This window comes from Corvus hawaiiensis, chromosome 7 (genome assembly GCF_020740725.1).
Source record: "Corvus hawaiiensis isolate bCorHaw1 chromosome 7, bCorHaw1.pri.cur, whole genome shotgun sequence".
In the NCBI taxonomy this organism is placed as follows: Eukaryota; Metazoa; Chordata; class Aves; order Passeriformes; family Corvidae; genus Corvus; species Corvus hawaiiensis.
Genome location: NC_063219.1, coordinates 24,405,655 through 24,423,140, shown reverse-complemented (window position 1 = coordinate 24,423,140; position 17,486 = coordinate 24,405,655). Strand labels below are relative to the sequence as shown.

At 53.0% G+C, this 17,486-nt stretch overlaps 1 protein-coding gene across 4 annotated transcripts in view; it reads left to right on the top strand.

Annotated features, from left to right (window-relative positions):
- The window catches only part of SLC4A3 (solute carrier family 4 member 3), a 33,950-nt gene extending 19,059 nt beyond the window's left edge, over positions 1-14,891 (top strand). For all 4 annotated transcript variants that reach the window (XM_048309323.1, XM_048309325.1, XM_048309322.1 and 1 more), the window contains 15 exons: positions 201-336; positions 440-614; positions 1,028-1,124; positions 2,843-3,027; positions 4,604-4,817; positions 5,144-5,365; positions 5,703-5,851; positions 7,221-7,415; positions 7,860-8,066; positions 8,664-8,753; positions 10,330-10,496; positions 10,877-11,130; positions 11,380-11,549; positions 11,999-12,172; positions 12,901-14,891. In XM_048309323.1, the coding sequence (XP_048165280.1) occupies positions 201-336; positions 440-614; positions 1,028-1,124; positions 2,843-3,027; positions 4,604-4,817; positions 5,144-5,365; positions 5,703-5,851; positions 7,221-7,415; positions 7,860-8,066; positions 8,664-8,753; positions 10,330-10,496; positions 10,877-11,130; positions 11,380-11,549; positions 11,999-12,172; positions 12,901-12,978 (2,513 nt within the window). In that variant the 3' untranslated portion in view covers positions 12,979-14,891. The remainder of the gene's footprint in view (positions 1-200; positions 337-439; positions 615-1,027; positions 1,125-2,842; positions 3,028-4,603; positions 4,818-5,143; positions 5,366-5,702; positions 5,852-7,220; positions 7,416-7,859; positions 8,067-8,663; positions 8,754-10,329; positions 10,497-10,876; positions 11,131-11,379; positions 11,550-11,998; positions 12,173-12,900) is intronic.
- The last annotated feature ends 2,595 nt before the right edge of the window (positions 14,892-17,486 follow it).

Here is a 17,486-nt window from a genome sequence, read left to right as displayed (position 1 = left end):
ACTGCATCTTGGAGCTTTTGGGTTCTCTTGGGACAAGGGTTTACAGAAAGGACATGGGACACCTGGACTTGGGCATTTCTCAGCTGAATCTGTACTCCAGCCAAAGCCTGGCTCCTGGTGGGACAGCTGTGTCTCCTGGGTGTGAATGCAATAGGGAGCGTTGCACACTAGGAGCAGGGCTCTTCCCCTCATGCTGGCAGGTGCCGTCCTCCTTGACTTGGAGCAGACCACTCTGCCTGGCATTGCTCACCTCATGGTGGAGACCATGATCATCTCTGACCAGATCAGAGCAGAAGATCGAGCCAACGTGCTGCGTGCCCTGCTGCTGAAGCACAGGTGAGTGGCACGTGGATGAGGGCTCCCAGGGCTTGGCGGTTATCTGCGAGCCCCAGGTGGTAAGGGAGGCAGACCCCCTCATGGCCACCACTCTCCTCCTCAGCCATCCCAATGATGAGAAAGAGGGCTTCTTCCCGAGGAACCACTCCAGCTCCAGCATGAACTCCATCGTGGGAAACCACCATCACAACCACACCACAGACACTTGCGTGCCCCTCATGGGGGAAGAACGCATTGAGATGGCCGACCCCAAGGCCAACGAGACCGAGTGCAAGGAGGTGAGGGTGACCGGGGGGGTTACTGCGTCTTTTTCCACACTCTGGGGTCAACTGTTGGCTAACAGCAGGCCATGGCACCCACCTCTGAGCCCCTTCATGGGGAAACCTTGTAATGTGAGGACTGAGCTCCCTGGATCACCTGGAGTGCTGGAAATTGGGTCGCTGCATTGTGATTTTGGAACCTAATTTGGCTTTGCACTGTATGCAGGTGTTTGCTTGAGCATGTAATGGGAGCAGCAACCCTGGCACTTGCAGGGTGGCCTTTGCTGTGAGGGTGCCTTGCTGGGAAGCAGGCATTGGGCATTGCACCCAAGGCAAGCCCAGCTGCAGTTATGCCAGTGGGTTGCAAGACTGTGTAGGGAAACCAGAGCATGGGGACTTCATCCTTACTTATTGGTATTCTTTCCTTGCAGAAAAACCCGCATCTCCATAACTCTGAGGGCCATCGTAAATACTTGAAGCTGATGGAGAAGATCCCTGAAGATGCAGAGGCCACAGTGGTCCTTGTGGGTAAGAGGTGGCATGTAGAGTCCCCCAGTGAGTAGTGCAGATCCTGGTGTGGCCCCAGCTGTCTGTGCCCTCACTCCCAAGGGATATTTGATCATCTCATTCATGTTCAGCTGGGAAGTGATTCTGGTACACTCTCTCCTTTAGTGCTGGTTCACGTTTTGTTTGTCTGTGGCAAATACATGGCCTGCCAGGGCAGTTCTTTTCCTAAATTAAAAAGGAGATTGATAGACACTTCTGCTGGGAGCTGGCACCCAACTTAGTGGTGAAAGTCCTGCCAGGCTCACAGAATGTCTGGTTTTGCAACTCAGAAGTAGATGAGTGGTGCCTGGGGGACTGATGGCCAGGCCATCACCCTGCCCTCTGTCCATTGCTGCTTTCTGTCTGGCCTCTTCACACCTTGCCAGCAGCTGGGCCCTCTCCCTGACCAGTATTGGCTGCTGGCTGTGTGTGCCAGCAAGCTTTGAGTTGACAGAAGCAGGGCCTGGCTGGTGGCAAGGTCTCGGGTACTGGCCGTAGCACTGCCAGGACATAACTTCTCTGTACAGAAGGGCTGTGAGCAGGCAGGCTCAAGCATCAGTGGGTTTGGTGCCTTCTGATTGCAAGAGTATTCCTTCTCAGCGCTTCACTGGCATTAACCAGCTACACTACAAGCAAAGTAAATGTCATTGTCTATCCAGTAGATTAAAAGCTCAGGCAAAGAGGCTTGGCAGCTCAGTCAAACTGATGCTTAATCACAATGAGGCCAAATCAGGTTCATAAATGCACTTTTGATAATTAAACATTGACTTGTTTCTGAGCTAAGGCTGTTTCTTGGGATGCACTTTGATTCTCAGAGGGCCCGGATTTGCCAGCCTAACACAGAACGCAGCTCTTTGCTGGACACAGATGGCAGAAAGATCAGTAATAATGCCAGAGAAATACCAGTATTCAATAAACATTTGTGTTCGGTGTGTGAAGGAAGCGGCTGGTGTGCCAGAGGACGCGGGAGTACTTCCCAATCTGTTAGGAACTGAGGAGACTGCCAAGCACTGATGAGATGCAGACATTGTAAAACAGAATGTGCAGTTTGCACCTATGAGTCTTTAGAGCACTGACTTACTTTTCTCTGAAAAAAAATAAAAAGTTTAAGAATATAGGGAATGTACAAGGTAACAGAAAAAGCTCATAGCATCAATGCTCAAGGAGGGAAGAACAGTGAGCCAGTACCTATAGGTTGTTTAACCTGACATCCTTCTTGGCCAACATAGTGGCAGAGCTAATATGGGATTCAATTAATAAAGAGCTGAAGAATATGAATGTAATTATTGCCAAGCAGTAAGGTTTATGGGAAATAGGTCATGTCAAGCAAACCTGATTTCATTCTTTGATGAGATTAGAAGTTTGTTTGATAAAAGTAACATATAAGTGGCTTCCTTCCGTAAGTGGGAAACAACCTTCCAATTTAAACTTAGTGCCTTGTAGTGTAAGATAGAGTAATCTGTAAGGGATTAAGAATGGGCTAGCTGAGAGGCTAAAGAAAGTAGCACTGCTTATGAATGATCAGTAAAGGACTTGGAGCAGTCCTCAGCATGAAGGTCAGTGCTGTGTCCGTGGTCTGGAGAAAGTACGTAACTGCAGAGCTTGTGGGAACCTCCAAAACCCCCGTCTCTGTTGTTAAAGGCAACCCAGTACAGCTCAGCCCAATGATTAACTCTGCTCCTAACGTTGCCCCCTGGTAGGTTGTGTGCAGTTTCTGGAGCAGCCAACCATGGCCTTCGTCCGACTAAATGAGGCTGTCTTCCTGGAATCTGTCTTGGAGGTCCCAATTCCTGTCAGATTCATCTTTGTGCTGCTGGGACCTAGCCAGGCCAACATGGACTACCACGAAATTGGCCGCTCAATCTCCACCCTCATGTCCGACAAGGTGAGGAGCTGATGGGCAGTGATGCTGACATAGGCGAGGGAGCTTTGCTGGCTCCTTAGAAGACAGTCCTGAGATGAGAGCTGTGCAAAGGCTCAGGTGGGGTAGGCAGGTGTGAGCACCTGGGATTTTTAAGATCAGTCTGGCTCGACCAAGGTAGAACACTCCAGTGCAGAGGAGAGAGTAGGACAGACACTTACTTGGCTGGGACAGAGTGTGCTAGGCTGGGTGAAGAAAGGGGCCATGTGTAAAAGCAGGAGGAGCAAAGGACGACCCAAGGTTAGAGGAGTGATATTCAGTTGACATTTAACAAACATAGAAGTGGGGAGGCTGAGTGATGCCTGTGACCATGGCACCTGGCACACTGACATAAAAACCCAGTAATGCCTGGGGACTGTTTTCCAGTGTTTGGATGAAGCTTTCTAGCTGAGTCCCATGGCTGGGGCATCCATGCAGAGGAGCACATCCATACAGGAGAGATGAGGATGCAGGAAGGTTTTTCTGCCAAGCATGTGCATTGCTTGAAGTCCCCATCTGTCTAGATGGCAGTGAAATTCATTATCTTGGTAAGCAATTAAATACAAAGGAAAGACAATCTGAGCGTCTGCTGCATGCGTCCAGCACAGAGGTTCACAGGTCCTTCCTGCTGGTGCTATGTAACTACAAGCAAGTAACAAACCTTCCTGTGCTGCCACTATTGCACAGCTTTCACTGAACTGGAGACTAAAAGGCCTAATCACAAAAAATGTATTAGAGGTAACAAACTGAAAGATCCCTTCCCTGGAGTTGCGCAGGGCTCAGCTGAGAATGTGTTTTTAGTCCGAAGAGGTGAGGTGCCATTCCAGCTTCAGTGCTGTGTTTGTGGGCTGACCTCACTCATTTGAGTCTCTGCTCCTCTTCCTGGAAGAGCAGAGCCAGCTGCTGCAGCCGGGGCTGGCCATAGCAAGGTTACACAGTCCTGGCGCCATGGAGAGAGCACCGTATCATTTACATTGAAGCTGTGGCTCCAGGGAGTCTGTGTGCTGCAGGGACCTTAGCTGTCCCCTACCTGCCTTACTGGCTCTTCACTCGTTCATCATCCTCTAGCCTTTTCTCTGGAAGCGTGTTCCAGAAGCAGTGCAGCACTTCCACCTGTTTGCCAGCACCCCCCCTGCCTATCTGCAGTAGTGCTGTCCCCTCCTGGTCTCCTTAGAATCCTTCCTTGCTACCTGCTCTTGCTGTCAGAAATACCTCCCCTTTTCTGCCTAGTTTCCTTTGCATGGCTTCCCTCATGCTGTGGATGCCTATTTTCTCTCTCGCATGTGGAGATTCCCAAGAGTCTCTTAGGCTACCTGCTCAGGTCATGGTTCTTGTGCTTTATAACTATGGTGCTTTGGGGCTCTACCAGCTTCTCCCTCAAAACAGGAGGTGGGATTCAGGAGTGTGGGTCACAGAGTGGCAGTAGTGAGACGAGTAGTGGATGGAGGAGCAGAATGTTGCTCTAAAGGTCACGGCAAGCATTGTCTTTCCAGGCTGTAGGTAGCAGGGTCTAGTCTTGGTCTGAGCCTTCTCCCTCTCTCTTTTTCCCTGCCCCTTCCAGCACTTCCACGAGGCTGCATACATGGCAGATGATCGTCAAGACCTCCTCAATGCAATCAACGAGTTCTTGGACTGCAGCATTGTCATCCCCCCATCAGAGGTGGAGGGGAAAGACTTGCTCAAATCCATTGCCACCTTCCAGAAGTTGCTGCTGAAGAAGAGGAAGGAAAGGGAGCAGAAGTCCATGAAGGAGGGGACTGCTCAGGAAGCCAAAGGTCTCTCCATTCACATTTGGGCAAGTTTGTGCCTAGTGCCCTGTGTGCCCCAATGGGCCCTCCCCTGCCAGAGCCTGGTAGAGGGGAGAGCAGGGCCTGGTTTCTGCAGTGGAGTGGGGCAAGGGGAGTGGGGCAAGGGGAGTAGGATAGTGGCTGTGGGCAGCTCTGGCAGCTGGATACAGCAGGAGGCAGTGGGATGTGCTCTCACAGGGGGCCCACCAGGCTAGTGCTGCTGGAGGAAGCTCTCTATGAGGTACTGGGGAGAGGGACAGCCCAAGGGCCCAGCTGTGTTCCTTGCTGAAGCCCTGCTCTCCATACACCTCCAGAGCTGTGTGAAGTGAAAGCTGAGGAAGAAGAGGAGGAAGCTGAGGACGACCCTTTGAAGCGAACCGGGATATTTTTTGGAGGTCTGGTTCGGGACATAAAGCGCAGGTACCCCAAATACCTCAGTGACATCAGAGACGCCTTGCACAGCCAGTGTCTCGCAGCCGTTCTCTTCATCTACTTTGCTGCTCTCTCTCCTGCCATCACCTTCGGGGGACTCCTAGGTAATGGGCCTGCTTTCTGGTCTGCTCTTTGCACTCTGGGACACTGGCTGTGTCTGTGTGATGCTGTTCTGGGGTGGGCTTTGGTTCTGTTTGCTCAGGGAGAGTGGTAGTGCTGTGCCTCGGCTGCTGCCTTGTTCCCTCCCTGCCATTTGGCGTCTCCAGCCTCGGCTGCCTGGGCTCCTCCCGTGCTCCCTCCGTGCTCCCTGCCTAACACAGGGCACCTCTGACTGATGGGATGGGGACCTGCCTCCTCTGTCTGGAGCTGTGCAGCCTGCCTGTCTGTGGTGATGGTGCCTATGACCAGGCTATAACACTCATTCATTGTTCTCTTTCCCAGGAGAGAAAACAGAGGGTCTCATGGGGGTCTCCGAGCTGATAATCTCCACCTCAGTTTTAGGGATCCTCTTCTCCCTGCTTGGAGCCCAGCCACTCCTGGTCATTGGCTTCTCAGGGCCTCTGCTGGTGTTTGAAGAAGCTTTTTACAAGGTACATGCGAGGCAGTGTCTCTGCTTGGCACCTGCTCACTCTATCCTTGCTCTGGAGAGGGCGGTTGGCATTTCTCAGCTCTACAAAAGGTGTTTGTTAGTGTGAACTCTTCCAGGCTGCTCACAGCTCAGCCAGGACTGCCCCTGGCTCTGCTGACCCTTTTCAGGTCTGGCTAAAGGGACTTCCACCTCCTGTTGCTGTATCCATTATCCTTTGAGGTCTGACACTGATAACAGCACTCCTCTACCTGCTGACTGTGAGGAGAGCACTGTCCCCCGGCCCTGTGCTGCAGCTCATTGACATAATGAGCACTTGTAGCTGCATCCTAAAACTTTCTTCTTATTGGGGCTTCCTTTGAAGACCATTTCACCACTTTTACTTATGTCCAGGTTTCCTTTCATGGGAATAACACTGAGTGTACCACCCATTTGGGATGTGCCACATACATTACTCCCACCTCTAAGGATGAGCCCAAGGGTGTGTGTAGAGGTATCCTGGCCAGCCAGGGTGGATATGTTTCTTTCTCAAGTAGCATGACCTCTTTGCTCTTGAAAGCATCCCCATATCACTGTACCTTCAAGCAGTGGATCTAATTCTTTTCCTTTTCTCTGACTCCCAGCAGGTCTGTGTCTTTAAAAAAGCATGTTTTGTTCTACAGCTAGATTTTCACCTTGTCAAGAGTTCAGAGCCAGCGATGCCATTGCAGAGTGGGAATTTCTCTGCTCTCCTGTGACTGCACTTATCCCTGACTGCTTTTGCATTGCCCAGTCACTGTGTACAGAGGTGTACCTCTGCCTATGGTGCTACTGAGGAAGGCTGCAAAGGGAGGGGTGTGATCTGTACTGGAAATAGTTGGTGTGTGTGGATGAGCAAAGGCAGTGGAGATGGTCTCCTCTGTGGTGACAGCCTGGGGGCTTTTCTCCACACACGTACAACTGCCTGTACACAGGGTGCTGTCTGAGATTGTGGCCTTTATGCAGTGGGACATAGCAGGGTGCTTGGGCTCTCCTTTGTAGGGAACAGGCTTGTGCTGTTGAGTGCATGGAGCAATGGAGAGCCATGTTTGAGCAATGGCACCTCCATATGGGTGGTATGGGCAGTGTTATGCATGGGCTGGCTTCAGGAGAGCATGAAGGAGATACTGGTACAAAGACTGGAGCAGTGAAGACCTGCTTGGTGTGAGCTGTCAGGTGTTAATGCAAAGTCTGCAAATTTACCTGTGATTCTAGCCATGAATTCACTGATACTGTGCTGGGTGCCTGAGCAGATGAAGATGCTTTTTTCCAGAACAGTCTTTGATCTTAATGGGGAGTGGATGCAGGAGGCAGCCTGAGGAGCCATGAGTAACTCCTTCCCCTTTCCATTTCAGTTCTGCCAGACTCAAGGCATTGAGTATCTGACAGGCAGAGTGTGGATTGGTTTGTGGCTCATCGTCTTCATCTTCATTATTGTGGCAGCTGAAGGAAGCTTCTTGGTGCGCTACATCTCGCCCTTCACCCAGGAGATCTTTGCTTTCCTCATCTCCCTCATCTTTATCTATGAGACCTTCTACAAACTGTACAAGGTGAACCTTCCCCGGGGAAATGGGCTGCTGCATCTCTTAATCCCTCAGGAACCTGCTGCTTTAGCACACAGGAGGCAAGGGAACAGGGCCAGCTCAGCCACAGCTTTCCTAGACGTTCTGTAGAGCAGTTCTTTGCTGGTCTCATGCCTCAGCCCAGCTGGCTCCTGTGCCACCACAGAGGGTGGCAGGAAGAGCCCTAATGTCTCTCTCCCCTTCTCTTCCTGCAGGAGACATTAAAGAGGGGCCACTTTTCTCTCCCCAACCCTCTCCAGCTGGGTAGGTTGTGAGGCGAGGTGACGGATGCTGGGATTGTCCGTGCCCACCATCTACTGCCCTCACCTCTCCACAGAGCAGGACACCTCCGCTTCCCCCTGCCCCCAGTAGTGACAGTGCCCCCTGCCCCTCCTTGTGGTAACTTGCCTGCTGCTTCTCTCACCTGCTCAGGTGTTTGCAGAACATCCTTTGCTGAAGTTCTACCCACCAGACGTGCAGAGCAGCCTGAATGCCAGCATGCTCTCTACAGATGCAATGTCACTGGGAACCAGGATGCAGCCCAACACTGCTCTGCTCTCCCTCATCCTCATGCTGGGCACTTTCTTCATTGCCTTCTTTATGCGCAAGTTCAAGAACAGCCGCTTCCTAGGAGGAAAGGTGAGAAGTTTGTGGGATTCACATTTAAGGACAAGGGACGTGCCAAACAAATAATGCTTCTGGCTACAGACCTTTATTCTCCAGAACACTTGGATGTCCCTCAAAGAAAATCAACAAATCCCTTAAATAGCTTGCAGGAGAGATGGTAGCCCACCTTAGGGTGCAGACAAGAGCTGACTGTTGATGATGGTATCTGCACTGTCCTGCTCCAGTGAGGCTTGCTGGAAAGTCCTCTGGACCTTGGGAAAGCTCCTTGGACTGGATACAAGTCTGTTAAACTAGAATATAGGAGGAAGGGCTTACAACTTGTTCTCTTTGGGCATTTCTCTACATGCAGGGCATCTGTGTAATACCTGGAGCACTGTCTAAATAGGCCAGGAGGAGCAATTGGCCAGTCATTTAAAAGCATGTTAGGTGGGCAGTGGGATGCACAGCCCCATGGGTCAAGGCTGGGTTTCCTGGCCCTGCCCATCAGCAGTGCTCCAGTTTGGAGTGGTGCTTGACTCCGTTTGGGGCTTCTCTTTGCCATAGGCACCCTATAGCAGGTGCATGGAGCTGGCCTTTTCCCTTTGCCAATGACAGGTCTGTGTTCTGCAGGCACGGCGGATCATCGGAGACTTCGGGATCCCCATCTCCATCCTGGTTATGGTGCTGGTGGATTACACCATCACTGACACCTACACACAGGTAGTGCCAGCATTGCCCTCAGAGCCCCTTCTGCAGCCCAGCAGTGATCCCTGTGGCACTGGCTCGTTCTTGTGCAATGGGGAATTTGTATTTCCTGCCTCTTTAGTCATAATGGCACAAAGCAAACAGAAACATTCCCCTCATCCTCACTCCCACGCTGAAGGGAGGCTCCAAGGGTCTTGCTGAGGTTGAGGCCAGAGCTGCAGGGACTACTGGAGTGCTCTGGTATCCCTATGGTCTTCCAGCTGTTTGTAAGGGAGGGTTTAGGGGCTTCAGGGAGATTCAGCGCCAGTCCATTCCTTGTTTGTAGCTCTAAACACTTGCAGTCAGTCAACAAGACATGAACTGTTTATGCACACTGAAGAAGGAGGCACGTAGGATGGTTTCAATGGGGTATTTGTCATAGTTTAGTACTCAACATACCTACTCTCTCCTTGACTGTAGGATACTAGTATTTTGATCACTTTATCTCGAACATAATTTTTTTCCCCAGTTTATGCACAAACTTAATTTTGTTAACTTAATGTTATCGAACAAACCTGTCTTACAGGTTTCATTTTTTCAATAGATACATAGTTATATATTTTTGTTTTGGTATTTTTTTTGCTAAGAATGGGAAGAGCGTGAAAAGTATTTCCTGTTCATCATGCAAGCTTTTTATCAAAACAGCTCAAGGCTTGGTGGAATCCGAATTTATTTTTATTCATTTGAATTTCAATGAAAAATTTCAGTCTAACAGACGTTAGTGAAATCATGCACTTTGTTACATTCTTTTCATACCCTTCTACACTTCTACTGTTAATATCAAAAGCATTATCATTTTATTATTAACTCAGCATATGTACAAAGCTTTCTGAGAAAATGGTACTTAGTTACACAGCTTAACTCAAGGACAAACATTCCAGAAATATTATTCATACTTACGCTGATTAACATAAATGCAAATCATAAACTCTGCCTGCAGTGCAGATAGCAGAAATTGCTGTAGAGCAGCACAGAGCCAAGGGTTCAAATGCTGATGAACGCAAGGTCGGGATGATGTACAGCTAGGAGTCTGTGTGGTCTGATGGGAGCACAAACATCATATTCCCTCTGAACATGGTCAGGCTGAGGTCATTTCCAGAGAATGTGGCCACTTCTGGGGTTCACACTACAAAAACAATGCTGTAAAATGTCTCAGAAGAGCCTTGGAAACTCTGGAAAGCCACCTCAGAAAATGGTAGGCAGTTCAGAACACTTAATTTGTCCAAGCAGAGGTCAAGGAGCATTTTAACCATGGTCTGTAAGGACTGACATGGGGGTGAGATTCCTGAGGGAAGATATTTCCTTGGTCTCTTGGAAAAAAACAAAGGGAATTTAAGTAGCTGAAAGGAAATGACACATACCCATGTTAGGGAACATGGGATTTTTTGCATGGAAGGGGATTATCCATGAGAAAGTCCTTCTCAGTTCAGGATGGCTTATCCCATCATCTGAGGCATTCAGACTAGGGAGACCAGGAGGATCAAAGCTGTGTGAGGCTGTGGGCATGTTTGTATTAATGAGTAACTGCTGGGTTTTGCAACTACACCAACAGAAGCTGAATGTCCCCTCTGGCCTGTCGGTCACATCCCCTCACAAGCGTGGCTGGTTCATCCACCCCATGGGCAGTAGTGGGACCTTTCCGCTGTGGATGATGTTTGCCTCTGCCATCCCTGCCCTCCTGGTCTTCATTCTTATCTTCATGGAAACACAGATCACTACGTGAGTACCTCCCCCTTCAACCTCAACCATCGCTAACCCCTAGGCAGGCAAGGCCAGGATGGCTGCTGGTTCACATGGAGATGCAACAGACATCCCAAAGGAACAGCAAGAGCAGGATCCTGGCTGTTTCAGACTGTACCTTGACTTCTTTCATCATCTTTTGGCTCCCTTCTTGGCATATGGTACGGTGGAAACCTGCCTCAGCCAAGCACAGGAGGAAACTTCTAACCTGAGGCTGACAGCCACCATCCCCCTCCTCAGCCATCTTCTTGTTATCCCCATGTGTGCTGTCTTCAGAGAGTGAATGTTGTCCCCAGCTCAGTGCTGTCCTGGGGCACTGACCTGGGCCTTGCACTGACCCAGGCTCTATTTTCTTTCAGGCTGATTGTTAGCAAGAAGGAGAGGAAGTTGCTGAAAGGCTCTGGCTTCCACCTGGACCTTCTGCTCATTGGCACAATGGGGGGGCTTTGTGCTCTCTTTGGGCTGCCCTGGCTGACGGCAGCGACAGTGCGCTCCGTCACCCACGTCAACGCCCTGACCGTCATGAGCAAGGCCATCGCACCCGGGGAGAAGCCCAGGATCGAGGAGGTGAAGGAGCAGCGTGTGACCGGAGTGCTTATTGCTGCCCTTGTCGGTGAGCCTCTGCTCGGGGAACAAGGGAGGGGATGGGTCTGGACCAAGCACTTGAATCTCCTGGCAGTGTTCCTGTCCCATGGGCCGGCCCGTGCTCTGCGTGCTCACTGCAGGACTGCCCACACCTACCCGTTTTGAGCTTCCTTTCCCTTGCACCCCAGGACAGAGGAGGCGGGAGAGGGATGGAGGCTGAGGTGCCTTGCGGAGGGGCTGGTGTGGGACACACGTGCCCTGAGCTCCGTCTGTGCAGGTCTGTCCATTGTGATGGGGAACATGCTGCGGCAGATCCCGCTGGCTGTGCTCTTCGGCATCTTCCTCTACATGGGGGTTACATCGCTCACTGGCATCCAGCTCTACGAGCGCCTGCTCCTGATCTTCATGCCGTCCAAGCACCACCCTGACCACATCTACGTTGTCAAGGTGAGCAAAGGCAGGTTGCACAGAACCAGGTAATGATGAGAAGAGGAAGAAGCAGCAGATGAGGGGAGTATGGTATTTTGCTAGAGATGCTTAGCTTGGTGACTGTGCTTGGCTGCAAGATTGTGCCGAGAAGTAAGTGCAAGGCACGCACAGAGGTGGCACAATGCTGGTAGGCTGCACCCAGAAGTGTATTGTATGGATGGACAGACGATTTGTAGGAGTTATGTGCTGCTTGAGGGTGTGGAGGGACACTGCACTGCCAGCTGGATATGCTGCCAGGTAGCACAGAGGCTGATGTGTTATGGAGTTCTACCTGGCTGTAGAGTAAAGGCAGGTAGACTCTGCAGCAGCAGGTACTCTGCTGTGCAGAAGTGTTTTGTTTTGCCAGTTGGGTCTTTGTTAATCTGTGTGGAAAGTTAATGTGTTCTTAGACTGGAATTACCTACTAGGTGAAGACCTGGAGAATGAATCTCTTCACCTGCATTCAACTGGCCTGCATTGTGCTGCTCTGGGTGGTGAAATCTACGGTGGCATCACTGGCCTTCCCCTTTGTCCTGATCATGACAGTGCCACTGCGACGCTTCGTGCTGCCCCACTTCTTCCACGACAGGGAGCTCAAAGCGGTGAGCAGACAGCTGTCCTCAGTCTAGCTTGCAACACTGGAAAGAGATTGAGGAGATTTGGCAGCCTGAAAGGCTGGGAGATCATGGGCCAGCAAAGCCTTGAGGTTCTTTGCTCAATAGCAGTAGGTGGGTGGATGGCTTCCTTGGATCTTGTAGCCCTGGGAGTGCAGTATGAGATGGGTGGGCAGCCTGGGGCAAGGAAACACAGGTTCCTACCAGGCAGAGGCCTGGAATAAGGATTTCCCCTTCCATCTTGTGGCTATTTCATCAAGAAACACACCAATTCCCCACTGAACCAGCAGCAAGAACAGCCCAGCAGCACATCAGAGCCTGTGGCTGTTGGCACTCCAGTGTGTAACCACAGTGCCAGGGTGCTGGCAGCCCTTCAAGAGCTGGCAAGCTCCTCTGCTGCTGTCAACATCCTGAGATTTTGTTGGAGAAGAGCCTGGAGCAGCACTCAGAAGTGAGTACTGCCAGCAGGGGGAGAGGAAAGAGCTGCAGTGCTGGACCAAAGCCCCAGGCAATAGAAAGGGCATCAGGCTGGGGACGCGTGGATGGGCATGAGGGTTTAAAGAATGCGCCTTTTGGGAGGGAAAGGAGCAAGAGCTTTGCTTTTCCCAGCACATCCCAGCTGCCTGGGTTGCTGTGTGCTGATCCCTCTGTGCCAGGCTTGACCCCACACTGGGGGCAGCTGTGGCCTTCATAGCTTGGTCTCTGCCTCTTCCCAGTTGGACTCGGAGGATGCGGAGCCAAATTTCGACGAGGATGGCCGGGATGAATACAATGAGCTGCACATGCCTGTGTGAGCTGGGAGCTGCCCTCCCCACTCATGGGACAGGCAGCTCACACCTGCTCACCCCTCCCAAGGACTAACTGGAGACTTGCCATGAGTCACACAATCTCTTGCCTGGACCAATGAATGGCTGTTCCATAGCCCTGCAGGATGCTGTCCCGGCTCTGGCTGCCCCATCGCTCGCTCAGTAGAGGCTGTGAGTCTCTCTCCTCTTGGACCTGGTGGGCTGAGAGATGCCTCTCACATCCCAAAGCTGTGTGGGTCCTGAGTGCCCATGGGTCAGGGGTTTGTCCCCTCCCTGCTGGAGGCAGCCTGTGCCTGATCTCCAGGTGGTGAAGGGGAACCATGCCAGCTGGTGCCACTGCATTCCCCTCCACTACCATGAAGCTTGGGTATGTCAGCACGTGACACTGAGCACTCACAGGAATGGGCTGGAAGCTGCCTCTTCTCCCAGGCCAGCAATCTCCTTACTCATCTGGCAGATGCCTTGCTCCTCCCCTCTGCCCCCTTCTAGGAGTGCTCACACTGGGCCTCTGCCACAGCAAGTGGCCCATGGGGCTGCTGCAGCCTGGCAGACAGGCAAAGAGGGACTGGCACCCTGGCCCAGTCCTCCAGACCGGCTTCTGTCCAGTCACCTTCCCACATGACTGTTTTCAGCTCTTTCTTGACATGGAAGAGGCTGTTTGTCTCCTCTCAATTTTCCGAACCTTATTTCCAAAGGCAAACTGCACAGGGAGGGGAGGCTGGAGACAAGCAGGTATCCTGAAGCCTTGAATGCTTGCCCTCTTGCAGGAACTAAGAGGAGTCCTCTGCCATTCTGCACCTCCACAGAGGCTGCAGGAGTAAACACTGACCACAGGGCTGTATCCCAGTCCCTGATCCCCATATTCCTGTCCCTGAGAACAAGAAGAAACCATATTTAAGAAGCTATACAAGAAATGTAGTGCTGGAGCACAAAACAGTCCTTTGGGTCCCCTCCCTTTCCCTGTGCAGTGATCCACTGAGTCTGGCTCCCTGCAAGCCTACAAGGAAGTCACTGAAACCCCCACCCCAGTTTTGCTGCCATACTGAGATGCCTTTCACATCCAGCAGTCCCCTCCAGATGGGAAGGAGCAGCATTCAGGGTGCCCAGCACTCAGCCCCCATCACCTCTGGGCAGCTCCACAGAATGGGTTGGGTTGGAAGGGACCACAGTGGGTCATCTGGTCCAACCTCCCTGCCCAAGCAGAGTCATCCCAGAGCACATGGCACAGGATTGTATCCGGACAGTTCTGCAATATCTCCGGTGAGGGAGACTCCACAACCTTTCTGGGCAACCTGTTCCAATGCTAGTCACTCTCACAGTAAAGTTCTTCCTCTTGTTCAGGTGGGCTTGCTGTGCATCACACCTTTCCACCTGACAGAGCTATTCCTGGGGTCTGCCCGAGCTGGCAGCCTTTGTTCAGAGCTGGCCCAGAAACTGTTTGATGGTGCCCTTGCTGCCCCTGGAAACTCCAAGGGTAGTGCCAGAAGAGAAAGGCATCCCAGCCTCTTCCTGATGGTCAGAGCTAGACTGGTCTTCCGGAAGAAGCTGGGATGCTCGCTTCACCATTGGATTTGGGAGAAGATGCTGCCCCCATTCCCACTTATCCAGCCTGGCTCCTGAGAGAGATGGTGGGTGCTTCATTACCAGGAGGGTCCAATGCCTTCCTTGGGAGGCTGCAGAAATATCCCATCAGAGAAAGAAGCCTCCCCCGCAGCAGGTCCTACCCACAGCCTGGTCCCCCCGCAGGGCCTGGGGCGGAGAGACAAGTGTCTCTGTGTGTCTGTGGCTGTGTGTGTCCTGTCCTCCCTGTGTAGTGTAGGACGCCTGTTGTTTCTGTGCATTGTGACTCCTCTGACTGTAGTGGAAACAGCTACACCAATAAACTCTTCACAGGAACTGTGCCTCTGGCTCTACACTTTTGTTTTATTGCCAATGGCAATAAATTAAATTGATTGAAATTCCCCAACACAAAACTTCCTTGCCCATAACAGCCAGCAAGGTAGCAAGTCCCAGCTGGAGCAAGGACTGTCACCATGTTACCCACTACCAGCATGGAGGTGGGCTTTCTGTCACCATGGTCATCCAGCAGACTGGTTACTGTGGACTCAGCCTCCACACTGGCTGCTGGAAAGAGGAGGCTGAGCCCCATGTTTAACCAGAACCGCATTCTCCTGCCTGCTTGCATCCATATACATGTGCATGCTCGTGCCTGCATGCTCAGCAGCACTCAGTGCCCATCTCCTTGTGCAGTCTGTAGCCACACGCCAAATGGCAGGGCCGTGGGCTGAACGCAGGAGAAACATCTCATTAAACATGTTCTTTCCATGCTTTCTTCCCAGGCAAGAACTGAGCCAGGTCCCTGTGAACTGCTGGCTGCCTGCAGCTCATGGTGATGGGTTGGGTGTCCTCCAGTTGTGCTCTCCCGGGTGCTGCTGCTGGGAATACCTTCCCAGTGGGAAGTCCCACTGCCCATGGTCAGGTTGCTGACCAGGGGCTGCTTGCTGAGGCAGAGGGCTGAGCCTGCCCAGGTACACAGGTGGTGGCCATCCTGTTCCTGAGCCGGATGTGCTGTGGGGCAGGCATTGCCTGGCTTTGCAGCACCCTCTCCAGGGCCTGGCAGCGCTGCTGAACCTGCAGGAGAGGAAGCAGTGTGGGTGCCTGTCTCCTGAGCATCCAGTTGGGCTGGATGGGAGTATCCATGACCCACAGGCTGTTCCGCCATGTTAGGAAACACTCCCTCTCCCATTCCCCACTCCTCAGCTCTCCTTCCTCACATCTGAATGCCCATGGCTGCCTAGCAGGCCATTAGTTTGGACTGGAGAGATTATGGCTGTACCCAGACCTACAAGATTCACGTCTCCACCTGGATGTCCATCTCTTCCTGTGCAGCACCCCGGACCGCAGCAGTGCCCCCACCCACCCTGGTATGCAGACCAGGGAGTGCAAGCAGAACACGTGCCCCTTACCGCATCAATCCTCCGGATGAGGACGGGCCTGACCTCCAGCTCCAGCAGCCAGTCAGTCTCCAGGATGCTGTGGTGGTACTCCTCTAGCTCCAGGCTCTTCTGCTGCTCCTCGGCCAGGGCAGCCTCACGCTGAGCCCCCATACCCACACCTGAGCTCTGCCAGGGCCGGGCCAGCCCCGGCCCCTTGCCCCGCTGCTGCAGGCGCAGGAGGCGGATGCGCTGGGACACACGACGGACCTGGGTGCGCAGGGCGGGCCGCTCGCTCCCTGCGGTGCAGCAGGGCCAGCAGCTCCTCCTGGCTCTCCTGCAGCTGGGCTTGCAGCACCACGGCACTGCTGCCTGTGCCTGAGGGCTGCAGCGGGATCATGGGGTTGGGCAAGCCCAGGGGATAGTCAGGCTGCTGGGGGGCCCTGCCGTGTGGTGGGGGCTCTACGGTGCCGGGACCCAGCCCCACTCTGCCCCATGCTGGTGGCTGCAGTGGCAGTGATGGTGACAGTGATGCCGATGGTGGCAGGGAGCGGCTGTACCTGTTGCGGTGAAGAGAGACCCACTTCTGGGCAAGATCTGCTGTGGCCAAGCTCTGGTGAAAGACATCGGGAACCAGCCTCAAGACCTTCACAAAGGGCCCCACATCAGCAAAGCCACACAGGTCATGCAAGCTCTGGGGACTGAAGACACTCTCGCTGAGGGTCCCCCCCTGCAGCAGCAGCCCCCAGTTACGCCGGTGGGCAAAGAGCTGTGCAGCCAGGTGGGGGATGGATGCCAGTGGGGACTGCCGGGTAGGACAAGCAGCCGGCTCCTCGTGCATGTATAAGTTCTCACAGAGAGGGACCACCACCCTGGTGTCGAACCTCTCCTTCAGCGTGCTCAGGTGCTGCAGGTATGAGGCCAGCCAGTCCACGTAGCTGCTGGCCATGTCGGGGCTGGCCGAGCCAGGCTGGCAGTGGGCAAGCCTCTGCAGGTGCTGCCAGCTCTCCACCTGCCCCGAGGGGCTCCGTGGCAGCACCAGCAGCAGCACGTGGTACAGGCTGCACAGGTCGAAGCCCTCCTGGCACCGCTGCACGTGCCTCACAAAGGTGCTGATCTCCCCTTCGAGGGCAGAGTAGAGGGCCTCCATGGCTGGCCACAGTGATGGAGAAGAGTCGACCAGGATCACAGCTCATCCACATGGTCCTGAGTCCTGGATGTGCTGGAAAACATTGCACCAGGATGCAATGTAGGCAGGATTGCTGCAGGGGCTCTGGTCTGGGTCACACATGTGGGCTCAGTCAGCAATCAGTTCTACCAAAGGCTGGTTTGCTGCTCAGAGAGTGGGACATCTGCCCAGCTTGGAGGAGTAGGTCCTGGTTGCTCTGCCAGAGAACAGACAGTGGGTGGATGGAGAGGAGGGCAACAGGGATGGGCTGAGGCAGGAGGAGTAAAGGGGCTGCAAGGGGTGCACTCCATGGGGCATACCCCCACTTTAGTGAGACCAGAGGAGGAAGGAGAGGCTGCTGGGTGCTGCCACATCAGGAGCATGCTGGATCACAA